The 22470-nt window shown below is 59.2% G+C and overlaps 1 protein-coding gene across 1 annotated transcript in view; it reads right to left on the bottom strand.

Annotated features, from left to right (window-relative positions):
• Positions 1-22470, bottom strand: part of NSG1 (neuronal vesicle trafficking associated 1) — a 28730-nt gene that overhangs the window by 3119 nt on the left and 3141 nt on the right. The window contains exons 3-4 of the mRNA XM_035005324.1: positions 21239-21355; positions 4555-4665 (exon numbers count right to left, since the gene is read on the bottom strand). Of these exons, the coding sequence (XP_034861215.1) occupies positions 4555-4665; positions 21239-21355 (228 nt within the window). The remainder of the gene's footprint in view (positions 1-4554; positions 4666-21238; positions 21356-22470) is intronic.

Genomic DNA, 22470 nt, shown 5'->3' with positions numbered 1-22470 from the left:
CTCCGGGAGCCTCGCCCCGCCCGGGCCCAGCTTTTTTTGCTCAATCTCTGAAAGCTAAAGGCGGGTCAGGGGGGCTGCTCCCTGAGGTCTTCCTGTAGATTCTAAGCCCACCTGCCACTTCCTGGCAGAAGAAAAGGGAACTGGGGTTTTGCCTCCCACACTGCCGTTCTCCTCCTGACCTTCTCTTCGTCCCTGACAGTTTGCCAAGTGCTTTCCACGCACATTCTCTCGCTGTAAGGAAGCTTCCAGCAGTCTGCTTTTATAGATGGGGCCAGGGAGACCCAGGGAGGGGAGGTAACTCTCCAGTCTGGGCCTCCCGGTGGGAGCGCCCAGAACCCCCCCCCCCAGTGTCACCGTGCAAAGCCACCAACAGATGACCCACTCAAACACAGGACAGTGAGAAGCAGAGGCAGTAGGCCCCGCCCCGGGGCCCCTGGGGCCGAACCAGTGTTTTCCCAGGGCACTGACAGGCTCGCATCCAGCCAGCGAGTGGGCCCAGCGCAGCTCTCGGTTCCCGGCGCGCGCGACCAGCCCAGCCTCCAGTGCCCTCGCAGGCTGGGGCCGCGGTGCTCCTCCGGCAGTGCCCGGGGCGGGGGGCTGTCCGGCAGGGGGCGGGGGGCTGTCCGGCAGGGGGCGGGGGGCTGCGAGGCCTGCCGGGCAGGGCTGCTGTGACCCAGACCAGGTGAGCGCCACGGCCTACGCAACATCCTCTCGGGCCACAGACTGTTGTCCTCCTCTGAACCGGAGGCCTCCCCAGCGCGCAGGTCCACGTAGCCTGGCGCCTGCCTGGGGTCAAAAGCAGGGCCACAGGGCTGAGCACGTGACGTGTGGCGAGACACAGGCATGACACCCCAGTCACGGAAAAGCTCCCGTGCGCTCCGACGTGGAGGCCTCACGATGGAGGTCCCCCCACCCCGGAGGGTCCTCCCAGGATACCGGCCACGGGAGTGTCAGCGTGAAGTGACCAGGCGTGGCCAGGGAGCGGCTCTCCCACGGGTGGGCTGCCCGGCACGTTCAGAAGCCGTTCGTGCCAGCCCCGTGCCAGGCCCCAGGACTGCCAAGCACAACAGTCAGGTAAGAAGCCACGGCGTGTCCACGCTCACACAGCGCGCAGGGAAGATCGGAAGCCGCAGGGGCACCACCCAGGGGACGCGCGCGTCTCATCAGCAGCTCACACCCCGCCACGTCTGGGCGGCAGGAAGCCGCAGCCCCCGACCAGCAAGCCAGCCACCCCCCACCCCGCCGGCGCGGCCACCTGCCCTCCGCTCCGTCCTGCCCTCCTCGGCTCGCGCACAGGGTCCTGCAAGGCGCTGGGCAGGGGGAGCCTCCAGACCCAACGGAGTCCCTCCCCTGCCCTCTGCGGCCGGGCCGGGGACGACAGACAGTTCCGCTGCCCACACACGGGCTGGGGAGGAACGTGCCGGGGCGGCGCCGCGGTGGGCTGGTGGTGGGCGGGAACCCCAGTTCCGGGGGGAGCGTGGGGCCGGGGCTCCCAGGGAGGTCTGACCCCGCCGCTCTCAGGCCAGAAATCACAGCCCCGCGCCCCTCTGCGGGCCAGTGTGCGGAGGTCACCAGACCTCTCCGCCCCTCGCTCCCTCGGGGCCCCGGGGGGTAGCCCAGGCGGGCGGGTTCCCGGCAGCCCCTGGCCCGCGGCCAGCGCTACTGAGTGCGCCTGGCACACGAGATCCCCGGGGAGAAGGCGTGTGTCTGCTGACAGTCTGCGAGGAGTACCCAAATGTCAAAAGACATGGGCTTTGGGCAATTTCCCATCACATTTAAAACCTTTCCATAAGACTCCTGTAACTACTGCATGGTTTCAGGACAAAGGCAGAAACGTCGCATCCTCCCCAGCCCATACCTGCCCTCCTAAATCCCCCGGTGACACTCCCGGTCGGGGCGGCCCGCGCCCCCCCCCACCCACGGCGCAGGCACAGGCGCACGCCTGCCCTCGGGCTCACGCCAGGACCTCTGTGGCACCTGGGCCCATCCGCCCTTCCCACGGGGCCCCTCTCTGGCTCTGGGGGTCAGCAGGACCCCAGCCCAGTCTGGGTCCTCAGTCCATGCATGCCCAGACCACCCGCTGGCTAAACTGACTCCTCATTCAGTTTGCACCCCCAAATGACCCGGAGGAGGTGACCCCAGGCTCTCACAGTCACCCTGGTTTCTTCTCTGCCTGGCACTCGGCAGTGTCCACACCATCTGGGCATCTGCCTGTGTGCCTGCCACTTGTCTCCTCCACTAGAACACAGGCCCCAAGGGTAGGGCCTTGACTCCTGTCCGGCGCTGGGAGCCCAGCACCCAGCCGGGGACAGCACAGCGGCACTTCATACGTACGTGCTAAATGCTCGGTCAAAGCGCAGGCGTGACCTTGGACACAATGACGGTCGCGTCTGTACTGCCTCTTCCCACGGGTAAAATGGGGATCTGACAGTATCTACCCAGAAGGCTTTTAGGAGCATTCACAAATCCTAGTGTAAAAGCCTCTAAGCTGTCGGGGTCTGCGTGTGACCTGCACAAGCACAGTGCACAAAGGAGGGAGGGAGGGGGCTTGGGCATGCACCACACCTTCCCCACCTCCAGCTTTAGCCAAGGGCTTTTAGGCACAGACTGGGAGCTCCCCAGTCCTCCCAGCCATGGTTCCCAGGGAGGCCACCTGCCCCCAATTAGACGGAAAGGCCAGCGGAAAATGCCGACGTCCCAAGAGACGTAGCTACAGAACATCACTGGACTCCTAATTCCCAAGGCTGGCTGGGCCCCAGGCTCAGCCGTGAGCCTTCTGAACACAGAGAGCTGCCCTCTGCCCTGCAAGGGCTTCCTCCCTCGGACTCCACCTGCCCGGACCAGGTTTTCTAGCAGAATTGGCCTTGCAGGCCGGGTAGTTTTAGCCTGGCCCCCTCCTCCACGCAGGCAGCTTGCCCCGGCCCAGAGAATGAGCCCGGAAGCAAACCCTGGGTCCTCCTGATGGAGCTGCTGGCCCCAGTGGTTTGTGAGCAGTCTGTCCAGTCCCCAGAAAGCTGTCCCCTGCACACCCAGTTCCCATCAGGGCACCGCTCCTGCGTCTGCTTTGCTTCCTCTCCATGACATCAGCCCCTCTGCGTCACCAGGCTCTGGACCAGGTCCTCCCCTGCATCTTCCTCCCCTGCATCCCCCCCCCCAGTCACGTGGGTGTCCTCTCTCCGTCTCCAGCACCCTGAGCAGGCCAGACCCTTGTCTCTCCCCAGGCTCCCTATAGCAGCCTCCTGGGCCATCGCACCAAACCTCCAGCCTCCCGGGGCCACCGAGTGGCCGTCCCATCACTTCCCCTCACCCGGGGGCCGTTGCCTGGCCCGTGACGTCTGCAGAGTCTGGCTCACGTCCAACTGCCCCCAGTCCTCCAGGCTGACCAGACCTGCCCCGCCCTGCGGTCACCCGCGGCGCTGCTGCTCCCCGAGCCTGGGTTGGCCCTGCCGGCCTCCAGCGTCAGCGAATGCGCTTGCTTGGTCAAGGGCAGCCCTCCCCTCCTCGAAGCCCCCAGGCCCTCTGGGTTGGCCTCCTTTAAACCATGGTGCCTCCTGAGCTTCCAAGCAGACCATAACCTCTCCCAGCCCGTCGGGGGGGTGGACGGGTTCGTGAAGACAAGCGGTGTCCCCCAGGTCCCCGCACAGCTCCCTCACTGGGCTCCTATGAGCGTTGCTCAAACATGACCGTCCTTCTAGAACCTGCCTTGCTCTCCTGCTTTCCAGGGCTTATAGCCTAACTCAGCGTACGACTGACTTCACGCTTCTTTTGAGAATAGCAGGGAGCGTCCCGAAGGCGGGGCTCTTCAGCCGACGGGTCCTGGCCGGAGTAACAGCGACCGCCGCGGCCACACGGCAGGCCCACACACGTACCCGCCGCGCAGCGGGAGGGCTGGAAGGCACCCTGAACTCTGGCTTTGCCTGCTAACTCGTGCGAGGGTCCTGTGTCCCTCGCGTCACCAAACCCCAAAGCAAAGTCACCGGGTGGCAGCTGACAAACCAAGCCCGTCCGCGTGTGCGCTCGGCGTGGGCTTCTCCTGCTTTAATTTCTGCAACCCCAGATCCTGCCAATGATCCTTTCCCCTCTTCACCCTGGCTGCGGGGAGTTCGGAACCGAATGTGGGGCCCAGATCCCGAGTGCGGGGGAAATGGGAGCAGGTCCACGGCGAGTCCGTTTTACTTCCTCGTGCTTCACCTCTTCCCCCTCATCGCCTCGTCCTTTTTTGGTCTTCACTTAGTCCTCTTGTTCCCCGGGTCTGCTTGGGTGCCACTTGCAGGCCTTCTGGAACGTGGAGGCGTCCGAGCAAAGCACGCATCTGCACGCGCGCGGAGAGCCCAGCCGAGGGGCAGCCGTGGGGGGCATGTGCCCAGCCCTGCCCCCAGCCCCCCTCGCGCAAGCCCTTCCTCCCTCTGGGTCTCTGCTCCCCCGGGTTAGGTCAGTTCCCAGGAGCCGCCTTGCTACTGGGCCGCCTCGCCTTCTCCCCCCTCCCTCCCGCAAGGGTCCCCTGGGGGGCGGGGGGCCTGGCCAGAGCCCTGGGCCCCTCCTGGGGCGCCTTACCTTGAGGACGAACCCATCGGGGCAGGCACGGTCATACTTGTACACCTTGTAGACGACCAGGAAGACGACGCAGGTGAGGAAGGCCAGGGCGAAGAGGACCAGCACGGACACCTGTGGGCAGAGTTGGGCCCGTCAGGGGGGCTGCGAAGGCCGGCGTGGGGGGCGCGGGGGGCAGCCAGCCAGCCAGGCGGATGCAGAGCCCGTCTGTGGTCGGAGCCCCAGCGGAGCCCCGGGAGGCTTCGGGGACAAGCGCTCAGCGGGACAACCTTCTCACCACGTCCACAAGCTCTCTCTGTTGTAAATGGCCCTGTGTGGGGAGCTGGGGGTACAGGCACGATCGAGCATCATGGACACTGGGACACACAGTGGAGCCGGCCTGTGGGCTGCCTTTCCGCCTGCTGCCAGTGACCGCGGAGACGCACCAGCCACCTGCTCGTCAGCCGTTCAGATGTCTCCCGCTCCCGGGGCACCTGCCCTGCCGCTGGGCCGGGACCAGCGAAGCGGGAAGGCCAGAGTCTCCGGGGCCCCTGTCACCTCTGCCCTCAAGTCTCCTGCCAGACGGCAGTCCCCACGGTCACTGCTGTACGCCGAGCCGGCGGCACATAGTGCGTGCTCAGGAGACACGTGCGGGCGGGTGCGGGACAGGACAGCGGGCACGGCCGGGGGCTGCGGAGCGCGGGGGACAGAACGAGGGTGCTCGCTTGGCTGCTGGGGGCGCCCCCTCCGGCAGGGGCAGGGCATGGCCGGAGGCTAAACGGCCGTGCAAAGGCTCGGCAGCCCAGGTCGGGGGAGTGTGAGTCTTCCCCGCCTCCCCACCCCGTGAGCAGACACAGCTTTCAGGCTCCTGAAGGGGGGCGGATTCAGAGGCCGTGGGGCCCTGGGTCCCGGCACGGGGCAGGGGCTCCATCAAGGTCAGCGAGTCCCCCAGCCCCGGCCCTCCCGGGCGCCCCACCAGCTCCTTCCTCTGCCAAGCCCGGGCGGAACTCCGCCACTTCCTGGGGCTGCAGAAGAGGCTGGGGGCGAGCCCCGAGCCCTGGCCTGGGACCCCTGGGCGCGCGTCCCCCGATCCCGCGCGGCCTCCGTTACTGGACATGCTCTCCACCTGTGAAAGACCAGAGCGGCGCTGGGCCCCATGACAGTATGCGTGTGAGGAATGCTCCCCAGGGGCACAGACGGACAGACGCCCACCCCATGCGTCCCCCTCCACCCACCTCAGGCACGCCTCTCTGGCCCCCGGCCCCCGCACCCGCCAAGGCGACACTTCCCCACCTCGCAGGTGCTGTGGGGGGTACGAGGGCGGCAGGAACTGGGCAGACGCCCGCAGAGAATGCCAGGGACTCCGTTGCCCAGGCTCTTCATCACCAGTCTGCAGGGTCCTCCCCAGGCCTGTGGGGGACGGTGGGGAGCCCCGGCTGGGGCCAGCGCTGGGCCACTGGGAAGCGAAGCGCGCGGCCTGCTGGGCTCGGGCCGGCCCCCCCTGGAGCACTGTCCCTTTCTGGCCCACTCCGGGCGGCCCTCACACCCACACGCTCCCTTCTCTCGCACGCCCACCCCTCCCCAGCTCACGCTCGCTGGGTCGGGGCGACACCTGTTCCTGAGGCCCCAGGCACGCAAGAAGCCTCTGCGTCACCCCCCATGAGGCCCTTCCTCCCCGTCCCTAAGTCCCACTCGTGCCCCTCACCATCTCTGTCCTCCACCCCCCTTTTCCCTTCCTGTGACCTGGGGACACCCTCACCTGGACCATCAAGGCGTCACCCGCTCTAGGGCCAGAGAAACTGCAGTCTGCCTGGACGGTCTATACTGCAGATGGAGCCCATGCCCGACACACGGACACTGGATAAAGTCACCGATACTTTGGGGCCCAAAGTGCCCACAGGAAAGGCACCACGGGGTTCCGGTGGCGGCTACGGCAAGACCAGCACCACAGACCCCAGACATCCCGGGGGGACGGCAGGGGCGGCTGAGCACGGAGCTGAAGGAGGTCAAGTGTGCAGGACAGGCGAGGGGGTGGCAGCCCCAGTGCCACATGGCCACGTGGCCACAGACGCAGCAGCTGGGACCCTCGCGCTTCCCAACGCGAGCGGCAGCCTCGCTGGGGCCGACACCTGGGATGGGCAGCTCTGCGCGAGCGGCTCAGCTCCTCTGGGTCAGGCCCCTGCCTGCCAGTGGCTACAGGAGGACCCAGCTCCCAGGGCTGGGGGAGGGCCGACGACTGGCAGCCCGACTGACGACCGCGCCCGGGCACGGTGCACACCGGGAAGGAAGCATTTGCCCTTGTTGCCGCAGGTGTCAGCCCCCATCGCTCCCGCCCTCACTCGGGTCACACGGCTGGCAGATGCAGAGCGGGGCTCCCACCCAGGCCACGCAGCCTCCCTCACGCCCGCCGCCCTGTCCTACCCCAGCCGCCTCCCCAGACTCACCCCAAATCTGCCTGCTGAGGACCCAGCTACCCGCTCGCGGCCCCCTGGGGGCAGCAAGCTTCAGGGGCTCTGCACCGCCCAGAGCAGCAAGGCTGCCTCACCCAGGGTGGTCTGTGGGAAGAGCTGTATCTAATGTAACTGGTTTCCTTCAGAACCGTTTGTATTTTTTTTTCAAGTGCGCTCCACCAACAACGGGCCTGAACTCACGATCCCGAGATCAAGACCTGAGCTGAGACCAAGAGTAGGACGTTTAACGGACTGAGCCAGCCCACGTGCCTCATAACCCTTTGTACTTTATTTTAGGCATTTGAAAACATGCCAAAAAGAGGCCCCTGCCACGCAGTGGGTTAAGAAGCCCTGTTAGACTATTATCTGCTCGGTGAAATATTAGCAAGCTGAATTCAATAATACATTAAAAGGATCATACACCATAAACAAATGGGATTCATTCCAGGGATGCAAGGATGGTTCAACAGCCGCAAATCAATGTGATACGTCACATGAATAAAATGAAGGATAAAACAAGTGATCACCTTCAAGAGATGCCAGAAAAGCATCTGATAAAATTCAACATCCATTTATGATAACTCTCAACACAGTGGGTATAGAGGGAACATGCTTCAGCGTAATAAAGGCCATCTAGGACGAGCCCACAGCTAACATCGTAATGGTGAAAAGCTGAAAGCTTTCCCTCTTAAGATCGGAACAAGACCAGGATGCCCACTCACGCCACTTCTATTCAGCATATACTGAAGTCCAAGCCAGAGCGTTAAGAAAAAGAAAAGGCATCCACATTGGAAAGGAAGAAGTAAAACTGTCACTATTTGCGGGATGACATGATATTACATATAGAAAACCCTAAAGATTCCACCAAATAACTCAGACCCAATCAACAAACTCGATAAAGTTGTAGGACACAAAATCAATACACAAAAATATGCAGTGTTTCTATACATAAGAGCAAACCATCAAAAAGAGAAAGTAAGAAAACAGTCCCATATGGGATGCTTTGGTGGCTCCGTCGGTTAAGTGTCTGCCTTCGGCTCAGGTCATGATCCCAGGGTCCTGGGCTCGAGCCCCGTGTCAGGCTCCCTGCTCCGCGGGAAGCCTGCTTCTCCCTCTCCCACTCCCCCTGCTCATGCTCTCTCACTCTATGCTCTCTCTTAAATCTATAAAAAAAAAAAACCAATCCCATCTGTAATTGCATCTAAAAGAATATCTATGAGCAGGTTTAACCAAGGAGGTGAAAGACCTGTACGCTGAAAACTCTAAGACACTGATAAGAAAACTTGAAGATGACACAAATAATGGAAAGATATTCCGTGTTCATGGTTTGAAAGAATTAATATTGTTTAAATGTCCATTCTGCCCAAAGCAATCTACAGATAGAATGTAATCCCTATCGAAATTCCAATGGCATTTTCCACAGAAACAAAACAATCCTCAAATTTGTATGGAACCACAAAACACCCCAAATAGCCAAAGCAATCTTGAGAAAGAAGAACAAATCTGGAGGTATCGTGTTCCCTGATTTCAAACGATATTACAAAACAGAAGCAATCAAAACAGTATGGTACTGACATAAAATTAGAATACAGACCCCAGACATGAACCTACACATACACTGTCCATTAATTTATGACAGAGGAGCCAAGAATATGCATTGGGGAAAGGACAGTCTCTTCAATAACTGGTACTGGGAAAACTGGACCACCTTCTTACACTATATACAAAATCTAACTCAAAAGCAATTAAAAACTTAAACATAGGACCTGAAACTATAAAATAATGCCTAGAAGAAAACAGAGTTAAGGTCCTTGACATCGGTCTTGGCGATGACTTTTTAAATCTGACACCAAGAACAAAGGCAACACATGCACAAATAGACAAGTGGGACATCAAACTAAAAGTGGGACAGCAAAGGAAGCCATCAACAAAATGGAAAACCCGGCCTCCCGAGTGGGAGAAAATATTTACAAGTCATATGTATCTGCTAGGGTTAAGGTCCAAAATACATAAGGAACTGCTACAACTCAATAGCAAAAAAACAATCCAATTTTTATAGTGAGTGTTTGTGTTACACAGTTGAAATTACCATAACGGTGCATGTCAAACAATCCTCAACTAAAACACACACGCACGCACACACAATCTCACATCCTAGGGCATTCTTAAACCTGTCCCTTGAATTTGGAAGCCACGCCTGTGTTTGGTTCCCAGCGCCCCATCTGTTTAGGTTTAAAAATAAGCCCCATCTCTCGGCGGGGCTGCCAGGAACCACTTTCTCTGGGGCCCTCCTCCTGGAACCTGGCCTGGGCCTTTCCTCCGGGATTCCCCGGGCCCGATGACCGAAGAGCTCACAGAACCAAGAAAAAAGACCGTAACAGTTCCTGCAATATCAAGGGAGAGGGGCAAAGAAAGACATCCACAGACAGTCAGGAGGGGGAGGTGCCTGGTGTGGCAAAATCTTCCCCTGCAGGCTGTCCCCATTTCCCCCCTCCCACCACACACACACCTCTGCAAACCCTGAGCCTCTCCTGGGCCCAGAGTCTGCACAGACCCGGGAAGTGCCCCGTGGTAGGAAGAGAAATGTGGGTTTCTTATTCACCGTGTGGCAGAGTGCACCCCTGTGGTTATGGCCTGAGGAGAGCGCCATGGGCCTTTCCAGAAAGATCCCCGATTGGATCCCAGCTCTGCCACCTGCCAACTGTGTGCCTAAGCAGATCACCTGCCTGTGTCATCTCTGGAGAAGGAGAAAAGCCTCGTGCTCATACACGTTCATCAGGAGAATGACCAGGGATCAAGGGTTTGAAGAGATGCCAGCCTCACGTGCCAGGCCCGTTATGGGTTAAATTGTTTCTCCCCACCCCCAAAATATGGAAGCCTTGCACCTTGGTCCCTTTGAATGTGACCTTATTTGGAAATAGGGTCTTTGCAGATGTGATTAAATTGAGGTCATCAGGGTGGGCCCTAATCCAATGCGACTGGGTCCTTATAAAAAGGGGAAATTTGGACACAGAGACCCACACACAGGGAGAACCTCGTGAAGATGGAGGGCTGAACCAAGGAATGCCAGGGTCACCAGCTGCCACCAGAAACTAGGGAGAGGCAAGGAAGGACTCCCCTGCAGGTTTAGAGGGAGCCCAGCCCTGCCCACCCACACCTGGATGGGGCTTCTGACCTCCGGAACTGCGAGACTGTCTGTTTCTGCTGAAGGCCCCAGCGGTACACTGGGTTACGACGACCCCGAGCGAACTCATGCAGCCCCAAAGCCAGAGCCCTTTTAGGGGGGACTCACGCTGGTTTGCCTCCTCCACGGGTGTTCTCTGTCTGCTATCATCCCTGTCCTTCCCCAGCATGCCAGACTGCACCACCTTCCCTCCTCCTCGCCCTTCAACGCCCTGGCCAGGCCCGCTGCCTCCAGGAAGGCTCTGGAACACCCTCGCCTCTCCCAACACTAATAGTGCATGCACGGATTGTTTCCCAGTGTTTCAAGTGAAATCAAAGTGTGTCCCAACTTGGAGAGTTTCACAAACCTCCCCCTCTCCCATGAGACAACTAAGAATATTCCAGAAAAAAAAGTGTGAAATTACCTAACCAAACATACCTCTTTCTCAGGAGCATTCTTCAGGCTTTCTCTAACGTCGACACGGCCTGAGTAGAAGCATCCTGGAGAGCCCCCACCACCAGCGGCCCCATTTTTCAGCCAATTCCAAAATACTCTGACTGGAAGGACAAACTGGCCACTCACTGCCCAACACGTGTCAAGAGCCCTGGTTTCCCAGGCCTGCTTGGCCCCCACACACAGCAGCTCTGGAACAAGCATCCGCCCCTGACTTCGGGGTCCCTCTCTGCCGGGAAAGGGGCATGCCAGCCCAGCACCCGAGGTTACAGCGGGGAGTCCAGGAGACCCATGCTGGGCACCCAGGGGCGCAGAGTGAGCCCTCGCTACACGGGGGGAAGCCCATTCCCGCACAGTGTCAGCCCTGGAGCCTGAGGATGCTCGGAGACCCCCATGTTCAGCACCTTCCTTTAGAGGTGATGGAGGCCCAGTCCCTGAAAAGACAGCACCTTCAAGTCGTGCCAACAAGACACCCAGGTGGCGCTAAGAGCCCAGGGGTGCCCGCAAGAAGAGCCACGAGCGGTGACCCAGCCTGAACGCCCACGCTCCAGCCTGGCTGTGTGTGAGAATCACAGGAGCCCCCGAGGACCCCAACAAGGGGACCCCACCCAGAGCCCCGGCAGCAGAATGCTGGCCCCGGGATTACTTACAACTTTGCAGACGCTTTCTGTACACAACCGGAGCTGAGGACCGCGGGGTAAACAGAGGATCCCCTTCGGCACGGAATTCCTGGAGCCTGGGGGCTACTGAGCTCCCGCCCCAGCCTTGGCCCACTTATGCCAAAATACCCTGCTAAGAGTAGCTCCAGAGACTTCCAGCCTGGTCTGTCCTGCAGCAGGCAGCTCACGTACTCCTCGTGACAGCACCCGAAGGCGATCCTCCTGACTGCATTTTACCCTCGGGGACACTGAGGCTCAGCCAACGCGGGTGACCAGCGCAAGGCAAGCGAGCTGGGTCAGCTGAGCGGTGTCCCCTAAAGACATCCGGGTCCTAACCCCGGGAACCCGTGCACGTCGCCTCATACGCAAAAAGCGACTCTGCAGATGGATTAAATCCAGGTCTAGAGATGGGGAAGGTCTCCTGGACTATCCAGGTGGGCCCAAGTGAAATCCCAGGGGTCCTCACAGGAGAGGCAGAGGAGACAGAGTGGAGACTGGAGGACGCTGGGCTGCAGGTGGAGGAAGGGGCCACAAGCCAAGGAGTGTGGGGACCGTGGCTCTGGAAGCTCAGAAGGGCCAGGACACGGATCCTCCCCTGGAGCCCTCAGAGGAGCACCTGCCAAAACCTGGACGTCGCCCAGTGACACTGATTCAAGGCTTCGGAAGCCCCAGAACTGTAACAGCATGAATGTGTGTCGTTCTGAGCCACCCAGTTGGTGGTACTTGGTTACAGATGCCCCACGGAGCTAGTTTGTCTCCTCTGGAGCCCATCTCCCCAGTGCCCCCTGAGGGAGGGAGGGAGGGAGGGAGGGGAAGAGGGAATGGATCCAGTTGGCAGGCCGCCCAGCTCCATCCTCTCTGTGAGCACTTACACCGAGCCGCCCTCGGGTACCTGGAGCCAACCCAGAGCATCCCCGCATCAAATGGAACATAAATTCAGTTTGCAGGGGTGCCAGTCTGTCTGGCTTTTAGGAAGCCAACGATCGCGCCCAGGAAGGAGGCGGGACCCAGGCCTGCTCTGCCCTCCGCGGGCTCCTGGAGGCCTGGAGAGCCTGGGTTGACAGCCAGGGCCTGCCCCCACCTGTGCTTCCAGGGGCAGCGGTGGGCCCAGAGGCCAGGGACAGAGGCGGGGGGGGTGGGCGGCCTGGGCTGGAGAAGGGCACTTCCTTGGACGCAGGGCCCCTGCCTCTACTGGGCACACGAGGCCCAGTGCTGGGGCCTGTGATGCTCTCAGCGACCCATGAAAATGGTTTTTAATTTTGTTGAAAAACTGGAAATAATTATATAATAATCATGAATCCAGTCTGGATGTCAAAAGATAACGTCCTTTCTTCTTCCGCCTTTTTTTTTTTTAAGGGGGAAGGGGCCCACAAAGACAGAAAAGCCAAAAGTGCCTCTGGGCCCGGGCCCCTGCCTTCTTCCCTCTGTGGACTCCCCAGTGGCCGGTGGACATCCTCCAGACAAGACAGTGGCCACCTTGGCGTGTCTTGGCCGCAGAGCATCAGGCCTGGTCTCTGCTGCAAGGTGTTGACTCGTCACAGCTCCTCCATGGGGCTGGGTGGGGTGCTGGCGGACCCTCTTCTGCGCTGGCCAGGGCTTGGGTTTGGGGGGGGCGTCTGGGTCTTGAAGGAGGAGCTGCTCGTCGGGGCAGGAAGGGCGGGAGGGGTGTCCCCCGAGGAAGAAGGCTATGCCAAAGCCCGGAGGCGTCAAGGAATACGGTGCGTCCAGCTAGCGCGGCTGGAGCATCACGTGTCCTGTGGGAGGTGACACGAGCCAGCTGACATGGGTCCTTGTGCGCCCCATCAAGAAGCAGGAAGCCAGGCAGCTCCTGGGCACGGCAGGACTCGGGAGGCAGCTGCCCCTTGGTGACAAGTCCCCATTTCTCATGGCCCGCGGAGGCGCTGCCCGTCGGCTGGAGGACATGTGTGCCACCGACTGACGTGTGTGTGTGACGGGCGCGGGAGAGAAAGCAGGGCTCTGAAGCAGGAGACACCGGGAACCACGCAGGGGCTGTACGCTCCGCAAGTCCCCCGGCCACTGTGCTCCACGGTGGCGTGTGGTGGCCCGGACCCCGCTGCCGGGGCTGGTGGCCTGGAAGGCACAGGGTGCGAGAGCAGCAAGGCTCAGGGGAGAGCTCAGGGCAGGGTTTCCATATATACGCTTATTTATTAACACATCAAACACCAAGACCTCAGAAACACTGGGATTTCAAAGGAAGGAGGAGAACACGCACGTCCCGAGATCCTGGCACCAGCTGCAGCCTGATGGTCACAAGACCCCGTGTGAGCCGCACGGGCCACGGTGTCAGGTAGAGCTGGTACGGCTGGAGCTCACGGCCTCCAGCAAAGAGGGAAGGGCCTCGAACGCTGTGAACTAGAAAACGTTGCTAGGGGAGATGAGAAGAGACCCAAATAAATGGAAAGACATCCTGTGTTCACAGAGTGCAAGACTTCATATTGTGAAGATGAGAATACTTCCAGAGTGATCCGCAGACTCAGTGCAATCCCTAGCAGAATCCCAACAGCCTTCTTTTGCAGAAATGGAATTGCAAGGGATCCCGAAGAGCCAAAGGCATCTTGGAAACAAAGAATAGGTCAAAGGATTCATCGTTCCCAATTTCAAAACTTAGTGCAAAGCTACGATAATTAAAACGGTGTGGTACTGGCTTAAGAATCACCATGTAAGTGGAATAGGACAGAATCCAGAAATAAAACCCCCAATGTCCATGATCGACTGTTTTTTGTTTTTCATCAAGTTGCCTAGACCATTCAACGGGGCAAGAAGTCTCTCCAACAGATGGTGCTGGGACAACTGGCTATCTACACGCAGAAGGAGCTCGACACTTACCTCATGCCAGATATGAAAATTAACTCAAAATGGAATAAACACTAAATATAAAAGCCAAGCCATAAAACTCTCAGAACAAAACAAAAGAGGCAAATCTTCGTGATCTTGGACTTGGCAGCAGTGTCTTAGATCTGCCATCAAACACCCAAGAAATGAAGGAGAAAAATAAATTGTACTTCAAAATTTAAAAACTGTGTGCAAAGAACACAAGCAGAAAACTGAAAAGGCAGCCCACCGACCGGCAGCTAGGATCTGCAAACGATGTATGTGACAAGGACGTCGTATCCAGAGTCCAACTGAACAACACAAAAACAACCCGATTAAAGATGGGAAAGGACTGGAAGAGACATCTCTCCAAAGACACACAGATGGCCAATGGGGCACAGGGACAGATCACCCACGTCATCAGGCACCAGGGCAACGCAAATCAAAACCACGATGAGACACCGCTGCGCCCCCACTAGGCTGCCTATAGTTAGAGGCCGAGAATGACCGGTGTTGGAGGGGTGGGTAGCGCTGGGGGGTTGGCGGGAGGAGGAAATGGGGTGACCGCTGATGGGTAAGGGGTCTCTTCTTGGGGGGATGAAATGGTCTGGAACTCGACAGTGGTGAGGGTTGGATGACACCGCAGAGGGACTAAATGTCACTGAGTTGAACACTTTAAAATGCTGAACTGTATATGATGTATATTTTACCACACTAAGGAAAACTGGGCAAGGGAGAGAGACAAGACAGGTGAGGAATGGGAGGCACAGGTGGGGGGCGGGCAGGGGTCCTGGCGAGACGGGGAGTCTGAGCCCCAGCAGTCCTGCCCCGGGGGCAAGAGGGACGTTTTCTGGAAAGAACAGCCAGGAATGGATGGCAAATAGAATATGGACCTGGGGGCGGGGGGCAGTGCGGGGCGGGGGGCGGGGAACTATATAAGGAGTTTATAAGGAGGGGACCATTTCTCCTAGATGCTTATTAGGACAGTCCTGGCTGGTGGTGACTGCCCTCGCATCCCAAATGCGCAGTGTCCACTGTCCCTCTCCAGAGTGTCCCAGTCCGGGCCACGAAGTACACAGCCACTCAGCTTACAAGGCCCTGGTCCACACGCTAATTCTCTCCGTGCCGAGGGGGATCTGACAACACCCCCACTTTACAGACAAGAGGCTCGAGCAGCATTTGAGTCTGCTTGTGGTCTTCTGCTCCTCCTGGCTTGGGGCTTCCCCTCCTGCCGGGGGCCTCTGGGCGGGGGGGGTCACTGCTTGGCGGGACGTCTGAAGCAGGGAAGAGCTATCCCACGGGGCCTGCGCAACGGCTGGTGTGGAAGACAGAGCTCGGTGGGCTTTGGGGTGTCAGGAGGATGTGGGTCTGAATCCTACTTCCACCCCTGGTTAGCTGGCCGACCCGGAGTCCGCGCCTTAACCTCTCTAACCTTAATTCCACACCTCCAAAGTCGAGCCAGCAATATCAACCTTCAGGACTATTACCAACACGGAAAGGACCAACACTCGTGCGGCTCAGAGCCTGAGCATGCACTGGGTCGATGGCTAGGTTAGTCCTCCTCATTCCTCCTCCGCTCCCTCTGCCCTCCCCCCCTCCAGGGGGAGGGGAAAGGAAATGTGTTTTCTGCTGAGTAATGCAGTGGAAAAAAAACCTGGAGAAACAGGATGAATCCTGACATCTTCAAGCATGTGCAACACTAAATATTTTAGCTAACCCACAAAAAAGTGAACACACAGACACCCCTTCTCCCAAGATGACTCAACCCACTTATTACTGGATTCTGGATGAGGCCCCACTCTACAGCTGGGCCAGAAATCCGTGGGCTCTGCGACCGCAGAACCTGGCGACTGAGGCCGGCAGGGTGGTGAGTGGACGGCTCTGGGGGTGCCCGCAGGCCATCCTCGGGTCCCTAGTGCCATGCACGAAGACCGCCCCCGCTGCCGAATGCCAAGGAAATGGTGTTGCCGTTCATAAATATTTAACAAGTGCATCTTGAAACGCACCGGGGGATTACTGGAGAGGGTGGAAAACAGACGGGTGCACAGGAAGCTCAAGGTCATTAAGGATGTGAGAAAAAGATACAAACCGCCCACAGAATCGTTTGTGACAGGATGCTAAGGGACACCCCCGCGGCAGCCCCGACTGCCCACACCAGGGGCCATTCAGACAAACTCTCCTTCCAGGACATCCTTCCAGCTCCGTGCGGACCACGAAAGGTGCTCAGACCCTCCCAGAGCCCTGAGGGCACCGTGGCACCAGGCGGAGGGCGTGTGGTTTGCTCACCCGAACCCTTATAACTCCCAGAGAGAAGGTGGGTGGATCTCGGACACTTCAACAGCTCTCCATCAGGGCAGCCACAAAGCAGAACCTGATGGAACCTTCCTTTAATCTGCCTAATTACGGCCCCTCCAGCTTCTGTGATGGGAGGGCACCCTTAGCAGCAGCCCCAGCCGCACCCCTGGGGTCCTCCGCTCTGCCCTGGGGGAGGGGAGCGGGACCGCGCCACTGGAAGAGTGTTTAGGTTTACTTAGTTTGAGAAAGATCTCAGCCTGTGTTGATTCTCAGCATAAATCCACCTCCAATTAATTAAACGAGCACTTTTTCCTCGTTGATACTAACCTCTTCGGAAGCCTCGGCTTCTGGCCGCTGCTGGGTGATTCATCCAGCAATCCCAGTGTGGCGGAGTCTTACAAAACCCTCTCCCCATCAGCGGTTACTTAGCAACCAGCCTAGCAACCTCGGAGCCAAGAGATTCATCCCTGAGCGATAACCATAAAGTAACATCCAAAAAGACATCTCGTCTCAAGGATGCCATCCAAAGGTATATAAAGAGGAGATGCAAAGCAGCCAGCTCCTTGCTCCTGAAGTGCACAAATTAGAGACAAAGGGGGACGCGTTATTTACTTGTTGATTCAACAGCCAGAAAGACACGGTTTCATCCCTACAGTTCACGCACGGACATGAGAAGGGCCGAGGAACGGCCAGGCTGGGCACCACACGGAAGCCGCCCGGAAGAGGTTCTGGCCAGACCAAAGCTGTGACGGAGCCCCCAGTGCGGCCCCGGGGGAGGCAGATCTTCCCTCCACCCCCCGCCTCCCGTCACAGGTTTGCTCCCCAGCCCTCAGCCGGCTGCCGCCACACAGGACAAACATGCCCTATTGGGTGTTCCATTCAAAGATGTCAGACACAGAATTGGGCAATAAAAGGCTGGGAGAACATTCCAGAAGGGTGAACGCCCTTGGCATTTCCAAAGGCCTCAGCTCTCCTGAGCCTGCCCTGCCCCTGCGCTAGGATGCACCTCCATCCACAAAGGGCCCCAAACTCAGTATATCACCTGGAGAGCTCATCACAGTGCGTGTTCCCAGGGTCTTGGGTCCCTCGGTTAAAAATCAAACTTCTGGTGATTTCAGTGCTAGCGGTCCCACACTTAGAGGAACGGTGCTCTGGGGCCGCCTCTCACACAGGTGCATGGGGAACCGGGTACATCTCCTTCCCTGCCCAGAAGGGTGTCGGCACAAAAGCCTGATGTGCCCACCGAACGCGGGGCGTTCAGCTGTGTGAGTCTGGCCCACTGGCCTCCCAGCCAAGTGGCCCAGGCCACCTGGTTCAGGTCTCGCTCTGCCACTGACTGTGACCTTGGGGGTCGTCTGCCCGTCCGGTGGGAACTGCTGAGTTAACACCTGGAAAGGGCTTACACCCACCCGTGGCCTAGAGAGAGCGCTCTATTGGGAGCTGCCTTCTTCGACAAGCGAGGGTCCCCCAGGCAGACCCTGGAAGTCTCCCCAAGTCACCACATACTCCAGGTCAGCAGCACGGCTAGTCACCCAGTGACTCATCGAGCTGGGGGTGTCTGGACGGCCCCAGAGAGGACAGGCTCTTATCCTGGCTGGCAGAGAGGCCGCCCCACTGGACCTTGCCAGGACGCCTGGTCACACCTGAAGAGAAGCCTGAGCCCCTCACAGGGGGAGCCCGGATGCTGTGACATGAAGGAAGAGACCAAAGTGAGGCTTACTTCCCCCGGAGAAGACTCAAGTACACGGCTGCTGGGAAGGAGGGTGACTTGTGTTCTGTGTGGCTCAGGGGACAGATGGAGGGCCCCGGGCAGAGGTTACCAGGAGGGGCTTCAGATCAACAAAGGCAAAGGATTCCTAGACGCACAATAGTCCAGGGGCCACTGGGGGGCTCAGTCGGTTGAGCGGGCGACTCCTGATTTTGGCTCAGGTTGTGAGATCGAGCTCCCAGGTCAGGCTCCATGCTCAGTACAGAATCTGCTTGGAATGCTCTCTTTCCGTCCCACCCCCTCTCTAAGATAAATAAATAAAATCTCTAAAAAAAAATGGAAAAAGCAGCAACGTGGGCTGCCTGGAGTGCAGAGCTGCCCGTGTAAACATGTTCCCCGGGGGGGAAGCCACATCACCTCGGGTGTCACAGCCAGGTGCAGGCTGCCCAGGGCCAAGCTCTCTGCCTCAGTTTCCCCTCCATTGTGCAATGGGGACGACAGGGCACACTTCACGAGGTTTTTACAAGGATTAAGTGAGCCGAGAAGTCTCACGAGCTTGACCTGGAGTCTGGCTCGTGGGAGCGCTCCCGGTTTTCATCCTGTTACTGCTCCTAACAAAGGACAGCGGAGGCCCCAGGAGGGTGAGGTCAATCCCCGGAGGCTTCGTGGAGGAGCTGGTGGCTGAGCTGGCCCTGGAAGGAGCTGGAAGGCGGGCCTGTGCGGAGGTGTGTGTGGCAGGCCAGGGGAGCGGGGGTGGAAAGGCACTGGCCTCGGAGGCTCGGACCAGTCAGAAGCCCCCCAGGCCCCCGAGACCACCTGGGACTCCAAAGCCTCCGTGCCGCCCCCTTCAGCGTGGTTGTGAACCCTAAGGAGGCCACGGAGGCTAAGCATATGAACGTGCCCAAACGGTTTCGGTATAAGACTAGGGAATGGGCTCACTGCGATGCAGTGCCCTACTGAGCACCTACTGTATACAGCACCTTCTTGGACATCCCCCACAAGGTGGGGGCAGAGACGAGGCAGGGTTCTGCCACCACAGCCCCGTCCACAGGGACGGGCTCAGATCTTCTGAGCCCTCGGCTTCTGGGCACCTGGAGCCAGGTAACCACACCGACGCTGCCGAGAGCCTTGGTGGCCAATGTGCGTCACCCATGCCTTCAGCAGGGGCCCTGGGGACCCGTAACAGGTGAGTGTGCGGGAAAAACACGAACGAAGGACACCGGAGCTGGGGGACAGAGCCTGGCACACGACGGACCCCAAAGGATGAAGGGTAGCACCCCACTCTGGGGGGACCTAAAATGCCAGGGCTGAGAAGGGCAAAGGTCAAATCAGACATAAGAAACCCAGACAGTGTCAGCCATCAGAATGACGGCTAGGATGACCTTGAAATTGAGGTCACTTCTGCCTCAGCCAGGAGGCGATCCCCAGGGCGCGGGGAGTACAGGTCATCCAAGCAGCCGCAGAGAAGACGCACGCGAAGCCGGCTGGCCAGAGCGGAAGAAGGATTGATTTTGGGTCAATCCGGTCCGGTCCTGGCCGTGAACTTAATGACACGTACAGACTGCCCAGCCAGGAGCCACCCGAGGAGCATCTCAGCCCATACACCACCCTCATACCATCAGCAGGAACCCCAGACGCAGGACTCTCTGCACCTCAATCCTGCCGCTAGAAAGTGGGTTCTACCAGACGTACCTGCCTCTTGGGGCAGATAAATCACATGGGTGAACACCCCGCAGACACGAAAGATCGCAGCTTGGAGGGGTCCACCGGCCCGGCAGGCCCTGCACCGTGTTTCTCCAGCCCGTGGGGCAGGTTGGAGCGATGCCAAGGAGGGATTCAGAGTCACGGCACATCCTGGGCTTCCCTACTTGGCCCACGAAGCCACCTCAGCTCTGGGAGCTTCGCTTGCAGCTAGTAACCAGTCCCCAGGGTTTTCGTGACATGAACGGGACACTGAATGCCCAGGTGCTTTGGGGGACTGCAGGGATTGGGGGTCCAAGCGTCTGTGCACCCAGACAGCCGCAAGCTGCTCACACAGCCACACGGAGCCACCAGGGAGGCCACCCACGGCCACTCTGCAAGGTCTCTCAAATCACCCCTTTGAATCTGGGTGAGGGCCCCCGTTTTCTCGTCTCTCGCGTTTCTCAAAGAACAAGTTTCCAGAAGATCAGCATCCTGACTTGCTCAACCAACGCAGCTGTCTCCACCCTCCAAGGCCGCCCGACGTTGGGGACAGCTCCACCCCTGGCCTGGCTGGAACCCTGCCCCTTTCAGCAGCTCTTCCTCCCTGGAGAGCCGTCCAGAGCAAGACCTCCCCCCACCACGAGGGAGCGCTCCCAGGGGCCCGGGCACAGGGCACACTGGCCCTCCAAGCCCCGCACCTCCACATCACGCCAGGGCTGCTGAAGGGTGAAGGCCAAGCACAGGCCTCTGGAGCCTGCACGGCCGTGACTTCTCTACACCTCAACATCCCCGTCTGCAAGATGGGTTGTCCGGATAGTCCTGACCTCTGGGGAGGCTCCCTGAGCTCAGCTGGAACAAGGAGGAGGCCCAGAACCGGGTCTTGCAGGTAGTAAGTAGGCCGCCTTAGCTTTGTGTGAGCCTGCTTCCTTCCTGGAACCGTGAGGTGAGGATCTTAAAGTCTGGTAAGTGACTGTTCACCTGGCTGTAACCGTTGTCTAAAAGAAAGTTTTGGGGGTGGGTTTTCCCTGTTATTAAAACTAAGTGAGACTCTTAACTCTAGAGAACAAACCGGGTGGCTGTCCAGGAGAGGGGGGACGGGCGGAGGGGTGAAGTCGGCGAAGGGGATGAAGAGCGCACTTACCGGGGCGAGCACCAGGAAATGGACAGAACCGTTCAAATATCTGTGCACCCAAAACTCACATAACACTGTATGCTCATCGTGCCGGAATTTTAAAAAATAATAAATTAAAATTAAACATTTTTTAAACACCCCCCCCCCGCCGCCAAGTTATGTGTGGTCGTTTTGGAAGATGAAGGAAATAAAGAAGAAATTTGCAAAGGCACGGGGTGGGTTTTGCACAGCTGGGGTGGGTCCTGTTCCCGTCACTCCAGGGGCCAGCTTGGTGCCCCCCGCCCCCACGCCCTGGACACGAAAGCAGCATCTTCCCCGCCCAGGGCTGCTCACCTTGAACCTCTCGGTGACCCCCTCAGTGATGCTGACGGTGAACTCCGCTATCTTGGGAGGGCGCGCTTTGCCTTTCTTGCGGTCAGGCTCGTACTCGGTCTTCGTTTTCACAACCACCTTGTCCGGGAAACAGGAAGCAAAGCGTCAGCAGAGCGGCCAGATGTGCGCGGACACACCTGCCTGGCGAGGACGAGTCACCGTTTCGCCCACAAGTGTGTCACAAAAAGAATGCGAACAGCCACCATTTGTGGGACATCTTGGTGCCAGGACTTTCAGAGAAGTGGCCCGTGAATAATCCTGAGAGCAGCCCCTGGAGGGAAAGACGGTAACTCCGGGCCAGAGAAGTGAAGCTCGTCGGCCAAAGGCCACCCAGCCAATGGGTGCCGGGGCTAACCCTCGACACGGTGGCCAGGGAGTGCGCTCGGTTTCCGCCGTGGATAGAGCGAGGGGAGAGGCGAGGCGGATCAGGAAGGAGCAGGCCTTCAAGGAAATGCATCTCGCATCTCTCAGCCCCGACCCCACCCTCCTCTCCCTCTCCTGCCCCTGCAATGGCCCCCAGAGGGTCTCCCTGCTCCTCTTCCCCTCTGCTCTCAACTGCGGAGTGGGAGAGTTTCTCCACCCAGGCACCTGCCCCACTCTGCCCCGGAAACACCCTTCCCTGCATCCCCAGCAGCTCCCGATGAGCCCCGTCCAGCCTCCTCCCTCCGAGGCTCACAGCCCTTTCCTCCTCTCGCCTGAAGCCAGGGACTGTGTACTGCACTGTCCGCGCCGCACACGGGGTTGCCCACCTCCAGTCCCCGCTCCCCCCCGCTGCTTCCAGGAGCCAGGAAGCAGCAGCTGAACTGCAGAGCACCAGCCACCCCCACACTCTCCCCCCTCCCCGCCGAGAGAGAGAGAGAGAGAGAGAGAGGTTCGCACCCGGTGCTCTCCGTGACCGTGGGCCCCAGGGCAGACCTCACAGAACGCAGCGAGTCAGGACGGTGGGCCCCGCGTGGGCCTCCGGAGGGGCTCTCGGACTGAGCTGTGACCTGGAGCCAGCCCCGGGAGAGAGAGCGGCCCATGCCAGCCGCCACCGACAAGTGATCCAAGGGCCACAGAACTGTGATCAGACTCGTGCCTTCCCTCCTTCGGTCCCTTCCGTGCACGCAGCTCCTGGACGCCGAGAGGGCGGATATGCCTACTGTGACTGTGGGTGCCCTCCCCCGGCTCTGGAGGCAGCATGTGTGCATCAC

The sequence above is a fragment of the Mirounga leonina genome, unplaced genomic scaffold, assembly GCF_011800145.1.
Source record: "Mirounga leonina isolate KUSES-001 unplaced genomic scaffold, KU_Mleo_1.0 Mir_129, whole genome shotgun sequence".
Lineage (NCBI taxonomy): Eukaryota > Metazoa > Chordata > Mammalia > Carnivora > Phocidae > Mirounga > Mirounga leonina.
Note: the sequence above shows the minus strand (reverse complement) of the source record. Positions and strands in the feature narration are given on the sequence as shown.